The 22260-nt window shown below is 34.1% G+C and overlaps 1 protein-coding gene across 9 annotated transcripts in view; it reads left to right on the top strand.

Annotated features, from left to right (window-relative positions):
- Window positions 1-22260, top strand: part of LOC128991635 (syntaxin-binding protein 5-like) — a 446590-nt gene that overhangs the window by 318599 nt on the left and 105731 nt on the right. For all 9 annotated transcript variants that reach the window (XM_054414704.1, XM_054414702.1, XM_054414701.1 and 6 more), the window contains exons 3-4: window positions 2966-3148; window positions 7223-7357. In XM_054414704.1, the coding sequence (XP_054270679.1) occupies window positions 2966-3148; window positions 7223-7357 (318 nt within the window). The remainder of the gene's footprint in view (window positions 1-2965; window positions 3149-7222; window positions 7358-22260) is intronic.

The following is a 22260-nucleotide window of genomic DNA, read 5'->3' as shown; positions in this document are numbered from 1 at the left end:
ATTGATATAATTTTAAATCCAAAACCCCTAACACCCCAATTTTATCATGAAATTGTCAACAAAGGTATAATTGATAAAAATAATGAGCCTAATCATTAGTACTATTTAAGAAATTTAGCAAAATGACAAAAAACCAAACTTACTTTCTTAACAATTTCATTAAGGGAATCGACTTAATGTGATATGTACAGACAGGGTCGCTTTCAAACCACCACCATTCAGCGAGTATGGGCTAAATTTCACTGAATTTTTTGTGAACAAATCAAGAATAAACATATGTTCTTCTAACAATGCAATTATGTGTAAAAATTTTTAAGAGACCACATTATAATGTTAAGAAACTCAAACTGTCAGCTTCTGGAGCACTGTCAGCTACTGGTGCATTTACCTTACGTTTGATTTGTCAATTTATCACAATATATCCTTACACAATTATACATCGTAGTTTATACAACACGCTCCTATTTGTAGTCAAATCGTAGATTTTGTCTGACGTTTGAAGTTGCTTACGCTCACTTTGGATATGAAGCTTTATTTTATTAAAAGTTTATTTTTTCTATAATAGCAACCACTAACACATTTAAAATACAATAGAATCGACCAAAAGCATTGAAAAGGAGTGCCTCTAAACCTCTTTAATGGAGGTAAAAATTAAATAGTTGCATAGATGAAGTACTTTATCAATGGTAGTTGCTATAAAATTAATCATAGATGAGCAAATGCTTCAGAAACCTTAATATTTCCCAATTTTTAATTGCAATATTATCGTAAACGTTGTATTTCCATTTTCCTTTTGAAATCCCTGAGAATTGTTTCAATCAGTCATATCAGTGAATATATGTTTACAATGTCAATACATTTTATAACTTACTTAAAACAACCGGTTAAGTAGTTCGGATTTTTTTGTGTATGATATTTTCATAACATTGGAACTTTGAAGATACTTAAAAAATTTCTTATTCTTTTAACTTCTACATACTTTTTCGTACTGCAGCAGAAACAGCTGTTCCAGTACATGCGTTGCGAGTCCAAAGTAAATATTGAAAACAATAAGGAAGCAACTTTTGGAGCTCTTCTTTTCATGCAAAATATTTTCGTTTTGTAACTTTGTTTGGAGTCGTTGCAATAGTAAGGCAAATATAGTTAACACGGGCTAAAAGTGTCTTTTCAACACTCGCTACTTTTAGTTAAACTTAAGCTCGTGTGATGAAAAAGAGTCACTTTACGCCCTAGTGATGAAATATACTGTCTCTAAAGTTGTGATTTGTTTGTATCTTTTACTAATGTATTCAAAATATTGTGAGAAAATGTAGGCCTGAGTTCTACCATAGACAAAAAGAATTAAATAAAAGACCGCCAGCCGTGCTGCGGTTAACATAGGTTCTGGCGCACACCGCTGGGAGCGCCATGTAGTTATAGCGTACGCGCTACATAACTACACGACACTCCCAGCGGTGGGCGCCAGAACCTATGGTAAACATGGTAACCGCAGCACGGCTGACAGTCTATATTTAATTATTTTTGTCTATGTTTCTACTTGGGGTGGTTCACCTCACTATTTTAAAACTACTGGTATAAGAAAAATATTAAAAATACTTCCGGTTTAGTTTCAAGTTTCATTATTAAAATAAATTTAACACGCTTGATCAACCGTGCACTTTCCTTTATCCACACTGTGTGAGTAGCAACTGTGGACGAGGATGGCAGCTGATGCAAATGTAATTCAGGAAGAGGAAATCCATCCGTTCCACCTGCTTCCCTCGGCCGTTAGCGCATCCCGCTATGCATACATTGCGGATTGCGTCAATAAATATTTATCTGGCGAAAAAGTTACATTTAACCATAGTGAAAATTTTTGAAATAAACAATAATTGTGTTTATATTGCTGGGGGAAGTTTGTTTAAATTTATGAGTAGCGCACTAAAGTAACTCTTTCCTTCCTAGGGCAAAAAAGAATCAAAGTTGAGTGTGTCAGTTGTACAATTTATCACTTTGGAACTATTAGTTTGCTGATTTTTTCGGAGAAATTCGTTTAGATTACTATAGTTTCATCCCCAGGGCATATAACTCGACATGAGCTCAAGTTGTGACATAAACGAGTGTCGAAAATATACTTTTCACCCTTGTGATGAACGATATTTTTCGTTATACGCCATCATTAAGATAACTTAATCACAAAATAATTATTTCGTTCGTGGCTTAAATTTTGCTTGTGAGATTATATTATATTTTATTTAGTTTTGATTTCTTTAAATCATTGTAAAATGTAACTCTCTCGTATATAAAATGCTAGTACTTTTATTTAATTGACATCTATAATATTTCCTCTGATTCTGTGGTGATTTTCCTTGGCTTGTGGTTGTGACAAACTCTGTTTAGGCCTGCAGGTACAAAGGCCTCCCTCAGAATATTAGAAGCGTCATATAACTTTTTTATCATTATCAATTGATATGGGCACGCCACTTACATACTTATTTTTTAACCCGAATATTAGTGAAGGATGAGTGTAGAATGAAGAGTGATGATCCGTGTAGCTTTTTTCCTGACAAAGATCAGCTGTTTCATTAGCCAGGATTATTTGAAGCAATGATCAGGAACAGCTGGGTCCAGTTTCGAACTGTTAGGACCAAAATGAAAAACACAACAGAGAGAATTTAAAATCTTAGTGGTTTTGGCATCAATTGTCTCAAAGATAGCTGCCAGACGTTTTGCCTTTACAGTAAAGAAGCATCCTTTATGGCTAGGCTAGAAGATTACGCAGTTTGCGCCGAAAACCACCATGGATTCTTATTTCACCGGCCGCGAAAATGTGCGTATGAAGTAAAACGATAGATGTGATTTGCAACTGTGCTTACTTACACTCTCTCTGCTCTCTCTGCTTAGATTACACTTATTTAGTTAGTTTTCTCATATCTGTAACATTTACTCTTCTCCTATGGGGCTTTTCCTTGACCACCTACTCCAGACTGGGACGGCCTGGTGTGGACTCGCACGTCCGCCACGAGACGGACGCTGCGGTTGTCCAGATCGTGTTCCTGATGAACGAAGGAGCCTTGGTCACCGCCACGGCCGATGACAGTCTTCACCTTTGGAACTTCCGCCAGAAACGGCCCGAGGTCGTTCACTCACTCAAGTTCCAAAGGGAAAGGTAAGTTCCTCTTGAATCTAGCCTAAGGATTATTAATTGAAAGTACAACGCCAACATTCACTAGTCCAACATAAAAACCAAGGCTTCCGTGGTCACTTACACCACAAACTTGGGTTCCTGAGTATGACCGAGTCATAGGGAGAACTTATAACTAAGTGTTGTCGTTTATTAGTCATTCCTTATTATGTCACTGCTTCAAAAATAATGCAAGGGTGAGGCAATTTTCTAAAAGACTGCATGGCCACGCACTGTTAAGAAAGGCAATGTTCGGAAAATTAGTTTCGGAATTATTCCTTTCGGAGTTGTGTAACTTATCCGGCGATGATACATCAGCTGACTGTGACGAGGTCGCAAAATCACTTGGTTATGAGTTTCTACCTGTTACGCAGTCGTTCTCAAAATACCAAGTTTTTTTTATTTGTCATGATCTGTTTGACTTGCTTAATGAGGTGTCTGCTTAACATTAACTAATTATGAAATATTTCTATGTAGAGGGATAACTCCAATAAGCATGCAGTTCTCTTTGAGAGATATGTCCCTTTTTACTTGATTAGTGGGCCTACAGCTTAGACGAAGGTAGACTGAAAACCAACAAGAAGATCAATGTAAAGTGCTATTTGCCTTTAGGCCTTTCAATCTGGTCGACAAAGGCTTGTTCAATCCTACGGTTTGTTTTAGACCTAGATACCTTGGCATTGGATTATCAGTCAATGATGCGACCCAACAAGAAGTAGATATTTGATAGGAGTAAATAGGGTATGGACCACCCCATTGCAAATAGGTTCAAGCGGCTTTTAAGAATAATAAAACTGGTATAACGAATCGAATTGTTGATTTATCAACACCAGGCGAATTGCATGGATTAATAAAAGTGTTATTGAGGTTGCAGATATTTTAACAACATATAACCCAATTCACCCAAATGTTATTCATTTATTTACCCCAAACTGTTAAAAAAATACGGGTTAACTTTGTTTCTATTGATTTATTTTAGTATTTTTTTTATGTTCGGAAGAAGTATTTTTTTCTACAACAGTTAAGGAAATTTAATACTTTTCTGCCGATTATGGTGTTTGTTTGCGACCGGCATTTTTATATTGTAAAAGCTTATATTGTTTGAAAATATAAAAAAAATCATTTTAAAATTATTAAATAAGTTTATTGTTTATATTCTATGTGTTTCTATTTAATTTGATTTTAGTGCTCTAGACAAGTAGCCCGCTAGTGAGAAAATTACAGAGCAGCAAAAAATTCAAAGCAGAAAAAAATTGTTTTGATTCAGTAACGTCGAGATGAATTGATGAAAGGAAGTTGCTTACTTTACATCTCTCCTGGGAAAGGCTGAAACTAAAAATAAATTATTCCCGGCATTTTCTAACCTTTTTTAAACGCCTTTGAATTTACTTCATCTGGACAAGCAAGGTTTGTAACGATGTAAAATAAGGAAAGGGAAATTGAGTTGGGAGGTTTCTTTATGAAGGAAGACAATGTTTTATACGTTTAATCCTCCAGTTAATCTCTTATTGTATTATGATGAAAACCCCTTGATGCCTCTGGCTATAAGGATTTTTTCATTCTATTCTAGTTTAATTTTTCTTTTAATTTAAAGATTTTGTTAGCATCACAAGAAACAAAATTTATTTTAAAGTAGTTCTGCAATTGTAGACCTATTCTAGAATTACCATATTGGTAGGTCAAAACTGGGACATGTACGCTTATTATGAGGGAGAGGTTAAGGTCGTAGGATTTCTAGGGGAAACTGCTCTAAATGAAAGCCTAAGTTAATATGCCAACAATCTAGTGTAATATTGCACATTGTCATAGTGATTTCTTCTGTAAAAAAAACAATTTTTTTTATTAATTTACCATCGTTCATATTTAACTCTAAAAGGTATAAAGGAACGTCAAAGTTATTTTAGAGGGGTTTATCCGTGATAATTTGTTGTTTTAAATCCCTTTACACAATTAAGGTTAGTGGATAATTATTTTCATTTTTTTGTTTTAACTTCTTTGTTTTTAAGGAAACTGTCCAAATTCTGGCTGCTATGTAAGTTGACCTTATGTTTAAGGTCCAATTACTATCCTGCGACTGTTACGACTCTAGTCGCGCGGCTCTAGCAGCTCGAGACGCTTAATTCCTATGCCGCGACTCCTGCGACTCCCACGACTAGTGACTAGTGCAATTTCACTCTTGGCCGTCATGGAATAAGCACAGTTGGCAGCAAATATATTACTTGGAGAAGAGGAGGAAATAGAAATACTAATTTGTATGGTAAAAAACAATGAACAACCTAATCCATTGTTCATGGTACGGCGAAAAAAGGATTTAAGAGTATTCTCATTCAGAGACGTCCTCTTAAAGTATTGAGAGTTCTTGGGGTTGAAAACGTATGAGTGGTGACGAACCAGTTCCTTAATCTATGAAGGTACACACCTCAAACTCCGTATGTTAAACTATAAATTCGTTACAGCCGCGCGGCTGTAGACGCTCGATAGGAATCGGGTACATTTGATTTGCATTAAAGCAATCATTTATTTCAGCCGCGCGGCTAGAGCTGCGCGATTGAAAAAATTGACTGCTTTAATGCAAAGTAAATGCAACCGTTTCCTATCGAGCGTCTACAGCCGCGCGACTGGACTGCTCCGTGAGCTCTGTGACTGCTTGTTCCTAAAATGTTAATTGCTATGGGTTTTAAAATAAACACGATGAAACATGCATCAATAATGTTAATGTGTTTCATCCTCTTTCTAGTTATAAGATAAGTTCCGCGCAAATATCAAAATAACTAAATGTAACTGAATAAGAGTACTTTTTAATTTTGGCCATAGTATGATTTTCAACTACTTTTGAAGGTATCTAAACTAATAGGTATATTTGATCCGCTTGGCTAGATTCAAATAATAAAGAATATTGCAACTCTGATTGCAATTTATCATAAAAGCTCACCAAGCAATCAGTGTGGCAGTCAGTTAGCTGAATCAATGGTGGCTTGGAGACGGCGGAATTGATTCCCAGCTTGATTCTTGATCGTTTCTCCTTTGTTGTTTTTGCTAGCAACTTTTGAATTTGTTCATCATTAATCTCCAAAGGTACTACAGGGTCTATTGATACCTGATAATGTTTAACTGGGGATAATCATGTTGCAATGTGTTTGTGTAAGTTTTAATAAGCAATGACTATTTATTTAAAATAAATAACCAATGATAGAAATTTCATATATTTGTCAAACTATGAAATCAGCTCATTACTTTAGACTAGTTCAGAAAACTTTAATGTTCACATTTAAAATTAAAGTTGGTAACTTAAGTTATTAATTATAATTATTCACGTCCATATGAGATGAGCCCTATTGTATAGGCCGTTTATATCGTTTATATGCAGCTTAGGGAACATTCCATTGCGGAGTTTATACAATCCATTACCAATTGCTTTACCAACCTCAATTTTCTACACATTTATTAGTAAATATGTAATTCCAATCCATTTTAAGTGTATATCTTTTTCTGTGTCATTGTGAACCTTATTTTTAAGCAGATGTTTTTATTTTAGCGAATTTTCTTTAGTAATTGGTTGCGGAGAAAATTCAATAAACTGTAAATTTTAATTTCCCATGTTATTCTTATGGAGAATAAGTAGCTGTTGTAGTTTGCTTGTTTATGGATATAATTTTATAAACATGGCAGATTTATTTATTCTATACTAAGCTATAAACATTTCACGAAAGACACACTTTTATCAGGAAACCTGTAGCAGCAAACCTAGATACTTGTTAAATCTAATGTTATTTAAATAGATGTAATTGAACATCAACCAATCACGTAAATGTACATTCGCTATTAATAAACTCGTTTCTCTTTATTGATTTTGCTTGCCAAAAATAGCGTGTTAACGCCCGATCTAATCAACATCTGTAGATGCAGGGTTCCTTTCAAAGCCTTGCTGCATAGAAAGTGGGATTTTATTCAATGTGTGTAAACTGCCTGGATCTTATGCATGTTTGGATGTTGCATTTAAAAGTATCTTATGTATGTTTCGATGTTGCATTGTCAATGTCTTATCTATGGATGTTGCAGGATAACTTTCATGCACCTCCCGCTGCAGAGCAAGTGGCTGTATGTTGGTTCAGAACGTGGCAACATCCATGTGGTCAACATCGAGAGCTTTGTCCTCTCCGGCTACGTCATCAACTGGAACAAGGCCATCGAAGTGTAAGTGATTAGCTCAAATATTTAGTTTTCATGCATGACTGTGTGTTTGTGTAATGTGTGATTGACAGGAACGCCGATGGGCACAGGAAAAAATATATTCCATATATTGTATCCAAAAATTATAAAGAGCATTTCCGAGGCAAAATCTCTCATACTGCTGAATGGATTGCGATGGATAGGTTGTGGATGATGTGTCGATGGCCCAGTCAGTATTGGCCACGAATTCTAACCGAAGGCAGCGGTGTTGTGGGTTCGAATCCCGGTACCCGTCACTACTTTTTATCAGTGCAGTTCACCCTTTTACTGTACTGGCTTAACCCTTGCTTTGCTGGATACATTCCATGATGTGGCTCGATGCATATGTGGACGGGCGAATGTAAAGTTTAAATGAAGCCACCAACCCCGTAAAAGGTCATCAAAAAAAGGTAATTAAAATGCTGCTTTCTTACTCATAGTAGATTCATATTCAGCAACTAACTCCTCCACTCCATGGGTCTTCAAAGATTTTTTATTATACTAATGGACAAAATACTAATCAGGTAACGATAGAGTCAATATTAGTGCACACAATCTAAATTAACCGATCTCAATGATATGTTAGCTACTGTCCACTATATTTAGTAACTGCTAAACGAAAGTGTATTTACAACTGTTTTACTTGCCATTAATTAATTACACTTTAACAATTCAGTAAAATCGCCGTAAGCTTATTAATTATCGGAACACATTAAGCCAGATGCACACAGGCTCTTACGTGTTCACCTAATGAATAGCTAAGTCGCAAATTTTGAGTCTTCAGCGGATTTTAGTGTCTTAAGTAGTATTAAGTAGCATTAGGTAAATTACTTCTTACTAATTCAAGCGGAAAGACACGTGTTGAAGTTACTTTGTAAGTGGTTTATAGCTTTCCTTACTTCACATTATGCGAAACTTAAATGGATCTTTCTAATAGTTGTATTATCAAGTATGCCAGAAAATCTTTTCATGGAAATATTAATACTGCTTAAAACTGGTTCCTAATCAGTTTCGTACTGTTCAGTACTGCGTTTCGTTTTCTAATCTGTTTAATATCATGTAGTTTAATTTTCTTTAACCTATGAAATAAACAACCAAAAACGGATTTACAAAATTATGATAAGATTCGTACATTGTTTACTTTTAACTGTTTCAATTTCTTCAAGGTTAAATACATTTCCGTATGAATAATAATTCAACACAAGTATCCTAATGTTGCTCATAGATACCACATTCAATTTGATTACAAAATGATGGGCTCGATCACTGGGGCAGTCTTGAATAAACGATATTTTTAATTTGTAAGTCTTCGTTAGACTTGTGTGGAATCGGTTATTTGCCTATTATATTCCAGGCAAGGGACGGAACTATTTTGACAATATAATAGACAAATCCTAGAGTCAATGATGCAGTCACTTTAAAAGTGATCCAACCATGTCCCAAGTCAGGTTACAATACCAAATCCAACTGATTCGTCTGTATCAGCTCAGTAAAGCCACAGACATTAAAACAGCCGCGGGAGATTGTGGTCATGAATGTAAAGACTTGGCTGTAAAGTTTACGACTCCCCCCCTCCCCCCCCCCACAACAACTCTGGCCACATCCCCTGTGTATGGCTTTGAAATAATCGCATCTAGATTGTGGGTTCTTATATGTAGTACGGATTCTAATGGTTAAACGTATCTATAATACTGCAAATTCATTATCATAAGGGATCAGAAGATATTTTAGATTGGGTCGGCACAGACGAGAGAGTATTTTGTTGTTTACTACATTTCCCTGTTTTTTCAATCCATTTAAAAACACACAAAAAATTGTCTAGTAAACTATTTTTTGTTAATAATATCATAAATAAAGAGTAAAGAAAATTGTATTTTTTAAATAACGTAAAATATTAAAATTATTTAACCATCGTTAGTGGGCTCAAAATCGTCAAATCGAAAGATAGATAAAAATATGCTTCAGATTTTACAATGATTATTATTCTGTCTATTCAAATTCAATGACATTCTTTAGATGATTGATGGTGTTAGGGTGTAATTAATTATTTTTGAAATTTTATGCTTTTGCTTTTTCAAATAATAAATGTTTCAGGTGTATTGATTTCTATAACTTATCTAAATACTTGAGTGATTAGTATGCTTATATGTTTACGAAAATTGATACTATTGATACATACTAAGAGACGATTTTAAAACGATCGGGTCAGTTTTGTTTAACTAAGGCGATGCTTAAGCTTAACCAAAATTACTTGTGTTAAAAGATACTGTATGTCCATATTAAAATTTCGACATCAAGCAATAACTTTAGTGATGTTTTATTTCCAATCTAATATTGTGTGTGATATTGTGGCCACATTGAAGGCAATGCAAGTGCAGATTCCCCGGGGTGGATTATGTAACTGAGTATCGGCCTTTATTGCTGCATATATCTGACTTATATTTTCATTTCGTATTCATTTATGCATTCGGTTATCCTAATCTTTAATATACAGTCACTGAAACTCAAGTAAGTAAGCAGTACAGTTAAATAGGATTATTGCTATCGCTTTGGTGTACATTTTTATTCCAATGTTTTGTATTAATCTAAAACATTTTTGAAATGTATTGTTGAGCTGTAGATAATTATTGTAATAATATAATACTTCCGTCAATTCAGCTCAAAATCCTGAATGGTGAATTCAGAACATGATTCGACACATTAGTGTCATCATCAGCTGGGTACTAGTGAAGTATATTCACCAAATTGGCCTCGTCATGGTTCTTGAGTACACAAAACACGAACACGACACGTAGACATTTAACGAAAATAATACTGTTGATACGAAAAACACACATACGGACAACGATGTAGTGCCTGCTGGGCCTGTAGTACTATTTCAACATTCAGAATTTTTACCTGAATTGACGTAAGTAATATATTCTTACAACAAAACATTTTTGATTTTGTTATGGGATATATCTTAACGCTATGAACAAAGGCCACCAAACCAACTTTTGTTATAAACTAACCAACTTTGTTGCAATTCACGCAGAGACAAATATATTGGCAATGTATGGAGGGTATTTTCGTACCAGGAGGCCACAAAACCAGTAAATTTGCTTAAGCGGTTCCATATGTTTGTATTTCCTAGACCCTAAACTAACAAGAACGATTTACCTTTTTATCTGTTAAAACTCAAAATTAACACAGTTTAGTTACAACTGAAATGTAAGTTTCAAAATCAAAACTCATTTAGCTCTTAGTAATAGATCTACATAGTGTTCTGTGAATAAATTCGTGAAATTTACATATTAGTAGGCCATACTAATCTATACTTATAAAAGGCAAAGCCCTCACTGACTCACTGACTCACTGACACACTCACTCACTCATCACTAATTCTCCCACTTCCCATTTACCTAGGAGGCTGAAATTTGGTACATTGATTCTTTAGGCATTAAATAGGAAAACTAAGTTGTTTTTATTCTGATCGGACTCTCGGGCTCCGCCCCAGTGGCTCTGGAGTTTCCCATGTTAGCCTTATGATTTTTCATATTTAAAAGGAATAAATGAATCTTAACAGCTGTTTCAATTAAACAAGTTGGTTCTGTTCTATGATGTTCAATAGCATTAAAGTTACAAGGATTACCAACAGGGTGCAGCACTATTATTTATTTTAATTTATGACAACAGCTAATTTGCAACCAAAAGGTGAGTGAGCGTAGCGAACGAACTTCAACCTGGAGACGAGTTAGCGTAGCGAACGAGCTAACCTGAAGGCAAGTGAGCGCAGCGAACGAGCTCCAACCTAAAGGTGAGTGAGCGTAGCGAACGAACTTCAACCAGGACGTGATTGAGCCATGCGAACGAGATCATCTTGAAAATTAAGAAGTTAAACGGGGCAAAGCCCGCGGGTACAGCTAGTATCTATATATATAAAAGACAAAGCCCTCACTGACTGACTCACTCACTCACTCACTCACTCACTCACTCACTCATCACTAATTCTCCCACTTTCCATTTACCTAGGAGGCTGAAATTTGGTACACTGATTCTTTAGGCATTAAATAGGAAAACTAAGCTGTTTTTATTCTGATCGGACTCTCGGGCTCCGCCCCAGTGGCTCTGGAGTTTCCAATGATAACCTTATGAGTACTCATATTTAAATGGAATTAATGAATCTTAACAGCTGTTTCAATTAAACAAGTTGTTCTGTTCTATGATTGATGTTCAATAGCATTACAGTTACAAGGATTACCAACAGGGTGCAGCACTATTTTTTTTATTTATGACTACAGCCAATTTGCAACCAAAAGGTGAGTGAGCGTAGCGAACGAACTTCAACCAGGACGTGATTGAGCAATGCGAACGAGCTCACTTGTAAAGTTAAACGGGGCAAAGCCCGCGGGTACAGCTAGTATTATATACAGTTTATTGACTATAAATTAGAAATGCTCAGTAAATAAAATATCCAGTCTATTTAAGATTCCAAGCAATTTCGAGTTAGAAGCCTTTTACGTGGATAAAACATTGAACCCTGTCACCCGTTTACACTCATATATTTATTACTTGGATTATGATGCAACAATTAGTGTGTGACACGACAGTAATGACGCTACAAGGCGGGGAAGGCATTAGTGTAATGCCTTGTGTAATGTCGTCATTACTCAACATCTCTGGGTACGAGACTCTTAATCAACGGCAACATCACTCTGGCTCAGCCTCTTCCTGTTTCTTTATAAAGTTTTTTTACAGAAGTAAACAAAATGGAAAAAATGGAGTGAAAGATATTATTTTATTTTATAACAATGTATATCTTCCTTTTGTTTGACAGTATTTCATTTAAAGCATGTAAACAGTATTTTGTTGGTTTATAAAGTCATCAATATTTTATTGACAAGTGACTACAAATTGTTAATCAATTTGTAGAAAGAAAATTATATACGATAAGTTAGAGAGTATGGTCGCCATTTCATCAAAAATTATTAAAGTATTAAAAGTATTAAAGTATTAATGATACATGATTTTTTCCCATTGAGCGAATTTAAAGAACTTCCCCACGTCACAAACCTAATATAGGTTGACATTAATTGATCTTATTAGCGTCTTAGAGAGCGAAGTATTATTTAAATTACCCCAACTACGAAAACGCAACGCTCTTCCTTGACTATTCAACCAAAAATTGCCATATCATCTTTGGCGTTGTTCTATTCTAAGTGTGATCTGATAATTTGAATGCAATGAGGACGATTTCAAGGTTCAATTCGTAGAAACTTCTTGAAAGTTCAAGGACATTTTGAATTAAAGTCTTCTGAAACATGTTTTAAATGGTTGTAAATTGTGTTATATTGTGTAAATTGCCAATTTAATTGATCCATTAGTTTAACTACTGTGTTAATCAATTAGTGTCGTTGGGAAGGTCAATATAATATAGTAATTTAATAGCAGTGTAGGGATAACCTGGTGTTTTCTTTTAAGAATTACATCTGCCTTTTTAATTAGCTAATAAGCAAAATGTTTATGTAAACTATTTTTGGGCAAAAAATATATAACATTAACCTCAACATGGAAATATGTGATAATTTTGATCACAAAGGTTGGTTAAATTTAAAATTAATCCATAAACTTCCCCTCCTATATTTATATTATTTCGCTGTGAGAAAAGTTAACTTTGTGAAACGCAAATATTAAATACTTATTAAAAACCATAACCACCCTGAGGTCAATGTTGTTCAGTGCTTTTGTTTGTGGCACTTTTGTAACAGAGAACATTTAGCAAATGAAAAAATTCTAGTGAAATAGCAAACATGTATTCTGTTAATGACCTGAGGCCGTCCATCCACAAATGTTATTTGAACTTACTTGAGGGAAACACATTCGTGGAAGCTGCTTTTTGGCCAAACGTAAGTAAGTTTGTCAAAGGCAATAGAGATAGTATAAAAATGTTGTAACATTTTAACCTTTGTAACCCCGGTAATTTGTATGACTCTATTAGTTTTTATGGGGAGTGAGCTGGTGGTTTGTTAGAGTGCGGAACTTCGGTCCCTGAGGTCCCGGGTTCAAATCTCGTGCGCTTTTGTGCGCGCTTAGTGCGTGCCTCTTAACGCATGCCCTGACGTGTATGGGCGCAAATGACGCATGCGTCAAGGCATGCCCGAAAGGAGACGGAAGGACCTCCTTTGCGCACAACGTAGTGCACGACGATCCACCAGGCTTGGATTTCTGTGCGTTTCAACTTGCTTTACACTTTTGACAAGTCTTCCGTTTTGTTGTTGTTTAAAGCATACTGAATAACTAAGAAACGTCAGAATTCATAGAAGATTATCGCTCTCATTTATGTTAGTGGGACATACGGAGTTTATTTTATTTTATTATTATTATTATTTTACTAAATCAAATACAATAACAATAAATGAATTGAAATCGGTTGAGCCTAAAATCTCAGTCTAAAGGGATCCTATGGACTTTCTATGTCCCACTTCATTTTAAAAAGTGTAAACATTTATTTCCCACTCTCTCTCTCTTTATTCTCTGCTGGCGACGAACATGTTTTAGGAGTCGTTACGGTTTCTATTTTATTTTTTTACACGGCTACTTAAATGTTTTCTTTTTCTATTTAGCGTTGTGTTTATTCAATACTAGGGATACCGTACATACACGATAAACTTAAACTTCTAATGAACTTCTAAATATAAATAAATTGATTTATTTCTCATATACAACCATTACTCAATATAATCCTTGAGAAACATAGTTGGAGGTAAAGCAACAAATTTGTTTACCTTTTTACCAAAAAGGTATTAATTTTAATGCGTAAATAGGTTTATCCTAACCTTTTGATGTATAGCACCTTATACGGCAGTTGTTATATATTATAGAACTTATTTTCCCTTTCACATTGCCCTGTTCGTTTTTATTAGTGTTTTTGTGTTATTTTCTCACTTTGTACAATACGTAAGCCAATCAAAAGTTATTCCTGTAATCTAATAATATTAAATTCCTTTAAGAACGACTAACATAAAAGTTGTACATTGGCAATCGCAGGATTGTATGACCCGAGTACTGGATATGATAACAAGCCAGTTTTATGAAGATAAGGGGATTGATGCCGAGAACCAAGTACCTTCTGTATGGTTATGACCTTAGTAGATCCAGCTGATTGTATCCTTGCCTCGAGACACACACGGCGTTTACTGTACATTGTACATACGTACCTCCCGTTGTTTCTGTGTGTTATCTGTGTTTCAAGCTATGTTTGTAAATCTAATGTTTTATTGCTGAAATTATGACGTTTTCCGCGAATTATTCTATAGGAAAGTAGCTATTATAGTAAGTCTCATTGTAAGGTATAGACCCGAGACCAATTTTCTTTTTCTTTTCGATGTCCCCAGAGGTCAACAGAATTTTTTATATGTATACATAAACTTGAGTTCGCAAATCAGCAAGATGGCTAATAGAAATTATGTGTTTTGCGGTTTTTAATTATTTAAACCATCTTGCTGTTTTAAATTTACACGTAAAACATTATGCACGATTTTCATTACAGCCATCATGTAGAGATCAAAAACAAACAATTTTGTATATTGAAGCATTGTTTGTTGCGAAGAAAATTCAGAAAACTTAAAGTTTGAAATGTCCATTCTTATGGAGAAAAGGAAACTCTAGAGTTTGCCTGTTTATTGTTATATTCAGATTAATTTTGGTAAATTTATTTATTAATTCCTGTACTATTTTTACACACACTTTTTCCCTTCGCCATAGCTTCAAACGGGGAATACATGTGACATGTTTGATGAAACATTGCAGTAAGATTTTAAAAAGATTCAAAAGTAAATTTTAATATTGTCTGACTGTGTCCAACGTTGAGAGGGATTAAACTCTTCATTAGGCTTTTTCTTTGAATGTCATTGGTTGATAAAACCTGTTCAAACTGGTTTGCAAATTGAATTTAATCAAATTTTCAAATCAAATTATATTCCCGGGTCATTAGCCAAATTTATCTTTGCATTATTCGGTCAGTTTTCTCATTACCTTAATTAAAATATGTTACAGCTCCACCCAACGAGCCATTACATTTAAATCAACCGAGCGTACCTGTTTTAAAGTTAGAGATTGTTTAACATTTCCATTTTTTTTTTTTTATTGTTTGGAAATAGCTATTTACTTTACAAGTGTAGTAAGAGCGTTTTTAAATCACGCAGGTGAATGTTATGCAACGAGCGGACGCGATTCAATAGAGTGTTCAAACTTAGGTTTAACCATTGACTATTCATACAATTAGAAATTTCCTCCCCATGTTAAAGTTGCTGTCAGTTTTTTTTTTTTTTTTTTTTTTTTTTTTTTTTTTTTTTTTTTTTTTTTAATGTCGTAACTGATGTGAGCCACCTAGGTAATATACAATGGTTTAACCTACCTTGTAACCAACTTCTTATTACAGTTGTAAATTTTATGGATAGACAAGTAATTCGTAAATAATTAGCGCGTCTTCAACCCTTGCTTTGCTGGATACGTTCCACGCACTGATCTGTAGTCTATGTGGACGGGCAAGTGCAAGGTTAAAAGAGGCCGCCAACCTCTTTAAATATACATATATATATTGCTTGAATATTAATATGTGTTTACTAAATAGGTAATGAAACGCGCCTGTTGCCTCCAGGAAATATCTAACCTCAGCCCCACAATTACTACGTTGTGGTTCCCACCTAGTAGTATAATTATTACATTAATAATCCCAGACCTTGATAACCGCTCGACTGCATTACACATGCGGTTTTAGTTACCTACTATCATAATGAGATGTAGTGCAATGTGTCGAGTCAATTACTAATTTTTCTAGGATAATAAATAATTAGGGTTTGAGATTTTTCTCTGCAATCTACTATTCAAATGTCTTATATGTATTCAAGTGTATTTCGCTTCTTGTGTAGTACAATATAAGTTTTCAGTGAGTTAATATCCAGAAGCGGATGAAGAATATTATAAGTGAGAAGCGGATGTAGAATATTATGAGTGAGAAGTTGATGAAGAATATTATGTTATACCAGATTTAAGAAAATGTATAGTATACAATTTCCTATCAAAAGGCTTGCATAGTTAAAACAAAATCTTCTTTGAAAGATATTCAATGTTAAAAACTCGTACTGTAATCCTAAAATATTCTAGATGACTTTTCTTGTAGTTAATTATTTTATCATACCCGTAAATACCACTGAGCCAACATTCTCCGAAGTGAATGCAGAATAGGATTTGATGCCCTATTTTAGAAAAAATATACATAATGTGCCTATTTTTCACTTTCGAAACATTTTAAGCAATATCTTTGATAACACATACATCTTACCGGTAGAGAGGGCTTTTAAAACGTTTAAAATCCTTCCTCTAAAGTAATTTGTGGTTGATTCTCCAGGTTAAAACACATCCTTCAGAATATCACGTGGGTACATTAATGTTTTGTTTAAGCCCAAAGTGAAAGTCGAATAGAAGGAGGAATGAAAGGGATGCAGTGCAGATCAAAGCTCTGGTTTATACAAGGGTCAAGTCTCTCAAGTCTCAGCCATGGGGTGGGGTGGGTAGTGGGGGGGCGAGCTCATTACATATTTAATAAGTACTTAAAAAGGAGTGGTTTGAACAAAAGCAAAGCCTTCTTACAAAATGTAAACTAGAAGAATTTCAGGTGCAAAAACTGCTTGAAGATATTGTATACAAGGAGAAAATCTCTGAACTCTGAATTTCCTTAGTTATACAGTGGAACATTGATAACAAATCTTATTCAATAATACCAACCAGAAAGTGAATAAAAGGTCTCTTTGGTCTTTCCCTCAAGATCTACAAATGTAAAAAAAACTTCAGTAAAATATATATGAACGATTAGGTAAAATTTGTGTAAAAAGTGAGCTGTTGCATGAATATAATTTTGTAAAAATTGTTATCCTTGTTTATAAATATATACGGTATTAAATGTGCTTACTAAATTATTTAGGGTGGCATTAAGCTAAATGGTATCTAATAAAAAAATTATAAGAAGTTTGGTGCTTTAGCTTTAAAGTTTTTAAAGGTTCCAACCAACTCAGGTTTTAAAATAAATTAAACTTAAGCAGTATTTTAAGTAAAGTAGATCATGTTTTATTAAACAATTATTCTGATATATTTTGGAGAATGCTTATCCAAATGGAAATAAAACACATTTTCACAACTTTATTGGATGATACAAAAGTACTTGAGAATATTTTCATGAGATAGGAGCCACTAATTAAAGCCAATTCGTACTAAGTAAACTCAAAAACGCTTGAGAGATGTTTTAAATTAGTTTCAAGCCCAAGGGAAATCTGTTGAATTAAAGCGAATGCAAAGAAAATGGAAAATCCCCAGTGTTTCATAGAACGGTGATTTAAAAGTAATTTGCGACTGTGATTAATCAAATCGATCTACATTAATTGACGTTTCTCGCCAGGTTTCAAATAAACGTTTTCCATCGATGAGCCTTTTAATCGTTTGGTTTGAAACTGTATCCCAATTCCTAGGTCACTTTGTAGTTTTCTCAGGCTTTTTTCTGCTGACAGTTGTATTAACTTTGCATTCCTAGCTTTAAAATGTCATTCGTACATGTATTTATTACAAAGCATCAGAGCTTCGGAAAATAAGAGAATTTGTTTCGTTTGGACCTTAAGGAATCAGGAATCAAGGCGAAATCGTTATCGGATCATGTTTAAGTTCTTCAGCGGAAGGTTTTTAAGATAGTTTTAATACAACACTTACACAAAATTTAATCATACATTAACTTTATCGTGACCTCGAAAAAAGTGAAAACTCGACTGACATTTAGCTTTACTTACATATACAGTGAATCAATAAAATAGTTATATACTGGCCTATGCAACTATTCAAGAGGAAGTTTCAATGATGTAGATTTAATTTAAGATTGATTAGCTGTTTTATACATTTTTAAATATAGTTCTTAAGGATTAAAAATAATATACAGGGTGAGTTTTAATTGTCCCCCCCCCAACTTTTTTCTACATTCCTTCAAATATCAATCCCAGACCACTTCCAAACACTGTTGCGTAGTAAGTACTTCATTTTGACTAGGTGGTCATTTCCGGCCGCCATCTTGGATTCGCCATATTGGATGCAAAATTTTTTTTCCAAAGGCAAAGGTGGGGTTGTGACCTATTATTTTGAACTAAATTTTTACCCTGATTACAATGCCACAAACCGTTTTTAAAAATCTTGATTCATTCTAAAGTTATGAGGGCTTTTTAAAACTTTATTTTTAGCCCATTTTAACATTATGCATTTACAAACTAAGACCATAATCTCAAAATAGTGCTAGATAAAGATAAGTATACACTACCAGTAATTGTCGACCTATTTTCACTTGGTTATGACTCATGTATTTTTTTCGGCCGCCATCTTGGATCCGCCATTTTGAAATGTGATAAATTATTTTAAATATGAAGGGGGTGTTGTGACCCATCATTTCGAACTACTTTTTTGAGCTGAACTTAATTCCATGATCCGTTTTTCGTTTTAATTTTTTGATTTTGAAATATTGACATTTTTAACAAAAAAATTGAAATATTTCATAAATAAAACTTGATAACAAAAAATGGATTGCGGCATTGAGTTTAGCTTAAAAAAGTAGTTCGAAATGATGGGTCACAACACCCCCTTCATATTTAAAATAATTTATCACATTTCAAAATGGCGGATCCAAGATGGCGGCCAAAAAAATACATCAGTCATAACCAAGTGAAAATAGGTCGACAATTACTGGTAGTGTATACTTATCTTTATCTAGCACTATTTTGAGATTATGGTCTTAGTTTGTAAATGCATAATGTTAAAATGGGCTAAAAATAAAGTTTTAAAAAGCCCTCATAACTTTAGAATGAATCAAGATTTTTAAAAACGGTTTGTGGCATTGTAATCAGGGTAAAAATTTAGTTCAAAATAATAGGTCACAACCCCACCTTTGCATTAGAAAAAAAAATTTTGCATCCAATATGGCGAATCCAAGATGGCGGCCGGAAATGACCACCTAGTCAAAATGAAGTACTTACTACCCAACAGTGTTTGGAAGTGGTCTGGGATTGATATTTGAAAAAATGTAGAAAAAAGTTGGGGGGGGGACAATTAAAACTCACCCTGTATATTATTTTTAATCCTTAAGAACTATATTTAAAAATGTATAAAACAGCTAATCAATCTTAAATTAAATCTACATCATTGAAACTTCCTCTTGAATAGTTGCATAGGCCAGTATATAACTTATTGTAAATAACCTAATGGCCGAAATAAATCTTGAATCTTGATGTCTTTTTATGTAAACGAAATCGAAGAGTTGCAATGAATCCCACGTTTAAATTTTCGGATCAACAACAATTAGTTGTGTCACGGCAGTAATGACGCTACAAGGCGGGGAAGGCATTAGTGTAATGCCTTGTGTAATGTCGTCATTACTCAACAACTCTGGGTACGAGACTCTTAATCAACGGCAACATCACTCTGGTTCAGCTTCTTCCTGTTTTATCCTTTACATATGCTTAGATGGGATAACATCCACTAAAATATGACTGTGAGTGAAGTTTCTTTCCACATTTTTTTTTATGAAATACTGTAATATTAATATACTAGCAGAGTACCCGTCCTTCGTACGGGGTTGGCGTATAAGTATAAAATGCTTATTGCAGTTATACTAGTGCTATGCGTTTGCAATGGGAGAGGACACGGTTTAAGAAAATTTTGTACTTTTAATTAGTATAGCACATCTACCATATCCATAATGTTCTACCACTGCACCTAAACAATAGAAAAAGTTAAATTATCATTTTCACAGCTTTTTATTGCTGGTTGGTTCAAATGATATACTGTATTGTCATATTTGCAAAAAAATAATAGGCCCTAGTGCTGCATCCTGGTGGTAAGCCTTTTTGATGCTATTTAATATCATAGGTGAAAAACCACTTGTTATAAATCACACAAATAACCATAAAATCATTGGTGAACGTTGACTTGGTCATTTAATCGAAATATGCCAATATTTGGTCAAGTCCAACATATTACTTGTGGCTGTTACATTAATGTTGCTTGAGTTAAGTTCGTTTGTGTACCACAAACATTCACGGATTGTGACCTACATTTATTGGATTATCTGAGAATGTCTTTGCATAATTCAAAGCATTCATTGTCTAAATAGTTTTGTCTTTCAACGAAAAAGTGGTTTAGAACTGTATCACTAAAGAAAAATGTTCATGAGAACTTTTTAAGTTTTTGATTGTTCATCTGTGCAAAAGGGCACTTAACAAATTGAATTGTAATGTTTTATCTACATATGCATAAAAAAGTATTGTAACTATGATCATACTGTTAGCTAAATATACGCAAATGCCAATGTAATTGGTGTGGTTATATTTTTACAACCTGCAATAATACATCAGCATTAGGTTAATCTTTGTTCATTGTGAGCCCCAATTACTAAGTTTTAATTTTGGTGTGTCAAAACATTTACCGGAATATTTTATATATTTTCCAATATTTTATTTACAATACAGAAAATATTTTTAAACTAAGCTTCGTTGGATTCAAGAATCAAGACTGAACAAAACCAGTTTATCTGAATCTTTGTCTCCAAACAAACAGTGTTTAACTTTTTATTCAAACAGGATAATGTATGTAACTTGTAAGAATTAAATCTATACATTTTCTTGGAAATTTGACACATGTTTTTATTTTAAGTTCATCATTTTTGTATGGATTATCGCGGACATTTTCCACCACTCATTAGTCACAAAGTTATGGAAAATCTCCGCAAAACCCTCCAATCAAAAATCAAGATCAAAAGCAAAACATTTACGAAACAGATTTTTGTATGAACTGTAAGCCCAGTGAACTCTGTTGTATCAAATTTCAATTAACGTATGTACACGGCTGGCCGAAGAACGCAAACATGCATTTACTAAATGAGCCGCCATCGCCGAAAGCAACAGATTGGTTATTTGATTGCATTTCTGACGCTCTCTGTTGAAACTTTGAGTGTGTGTGATTATTCGGTACAACACTCTTTCACATTGCAATATTGCGTTGTAACGTCGATTGTAACCTATGAACTACTATTATTTCATTGTCCTATTGTTTATAGTTTTTATCAACACAGTTTGGAATTTGTATAGTTTCTGTAAGGTAGTCCTAACTGTTTAAAATCTAATATTTGACCTTTTTGTCAGATAACGTCAAACTCTTGCCAAAAATCTTGAGATCGAAACAACCCGTTTTTCCACAAATTCAGTTGTTTGCGGCGTAGTCAAGAGTGTGCTTTTTCGATTGAAACTAGGTCTGTGTAAAATAATACTTTTTGGTATATAACTCTGGGACGAGTTATTATTTATGATTATATCGTTTTATTTGGTTACACGAGGTTTTAAATTACGGAAATGACAAGAAACAAATTGCAAACAAAATACTACCTCAACAGTGCACCGGACAGAACAATAAGATTGGATTAAGATGATCCATAAGGATCAGAAATCTACCAATCGAGTGTTTTATCTATGATATTATCTTGTCTGTGAATTAAACTGTGTTCTTAGATTATGGCATGGCATGTTCTATATTGAGGGTCAACAAGGTTAAGTAAAGTAAAAGCTGCGGGCAAAGCTTCTATCACGTGACGTCAGCTAAGTAAGAAGCCATAATCTGTAGAACGCACTTAGAACCTGACATACTCACTACTCAGCCTTATCCTGAAAGAAAATAATTTTCTTGACGTCATATCCGTGGTGACTTTATATTCTATTTGAAAATTTGTTTAGATGTGCGGATATCATCATTTACAGTAATTCCTTCAAGCATATTGTGTTAATACTTCCTATCGAGTTTAATTTTAATTCAATTAGCGGATGTTCAGTTGA

The sequence above is a fragment of the Macrosteles quadrilineatus genome, unplaced genomic scaffold, assembly GCF_028750875.1.
Source record: "Macrosteles quadrilineatus isolate MER2022 unplaced genomic scaffold, UCM_ALF_1.0 Scaffold_4__1_contigs__length_99947679, whole genome shotgun sequence".
NCBI lineage: Eukaryota > Metazoa > Arthropoda > Insecta > Hemiptera > Cicadellidae > Macrosteles > Macrosteles quadrilineatus.
This window is presented reverse-complemented; position numbering and strand designations above follow the sequence as displayed.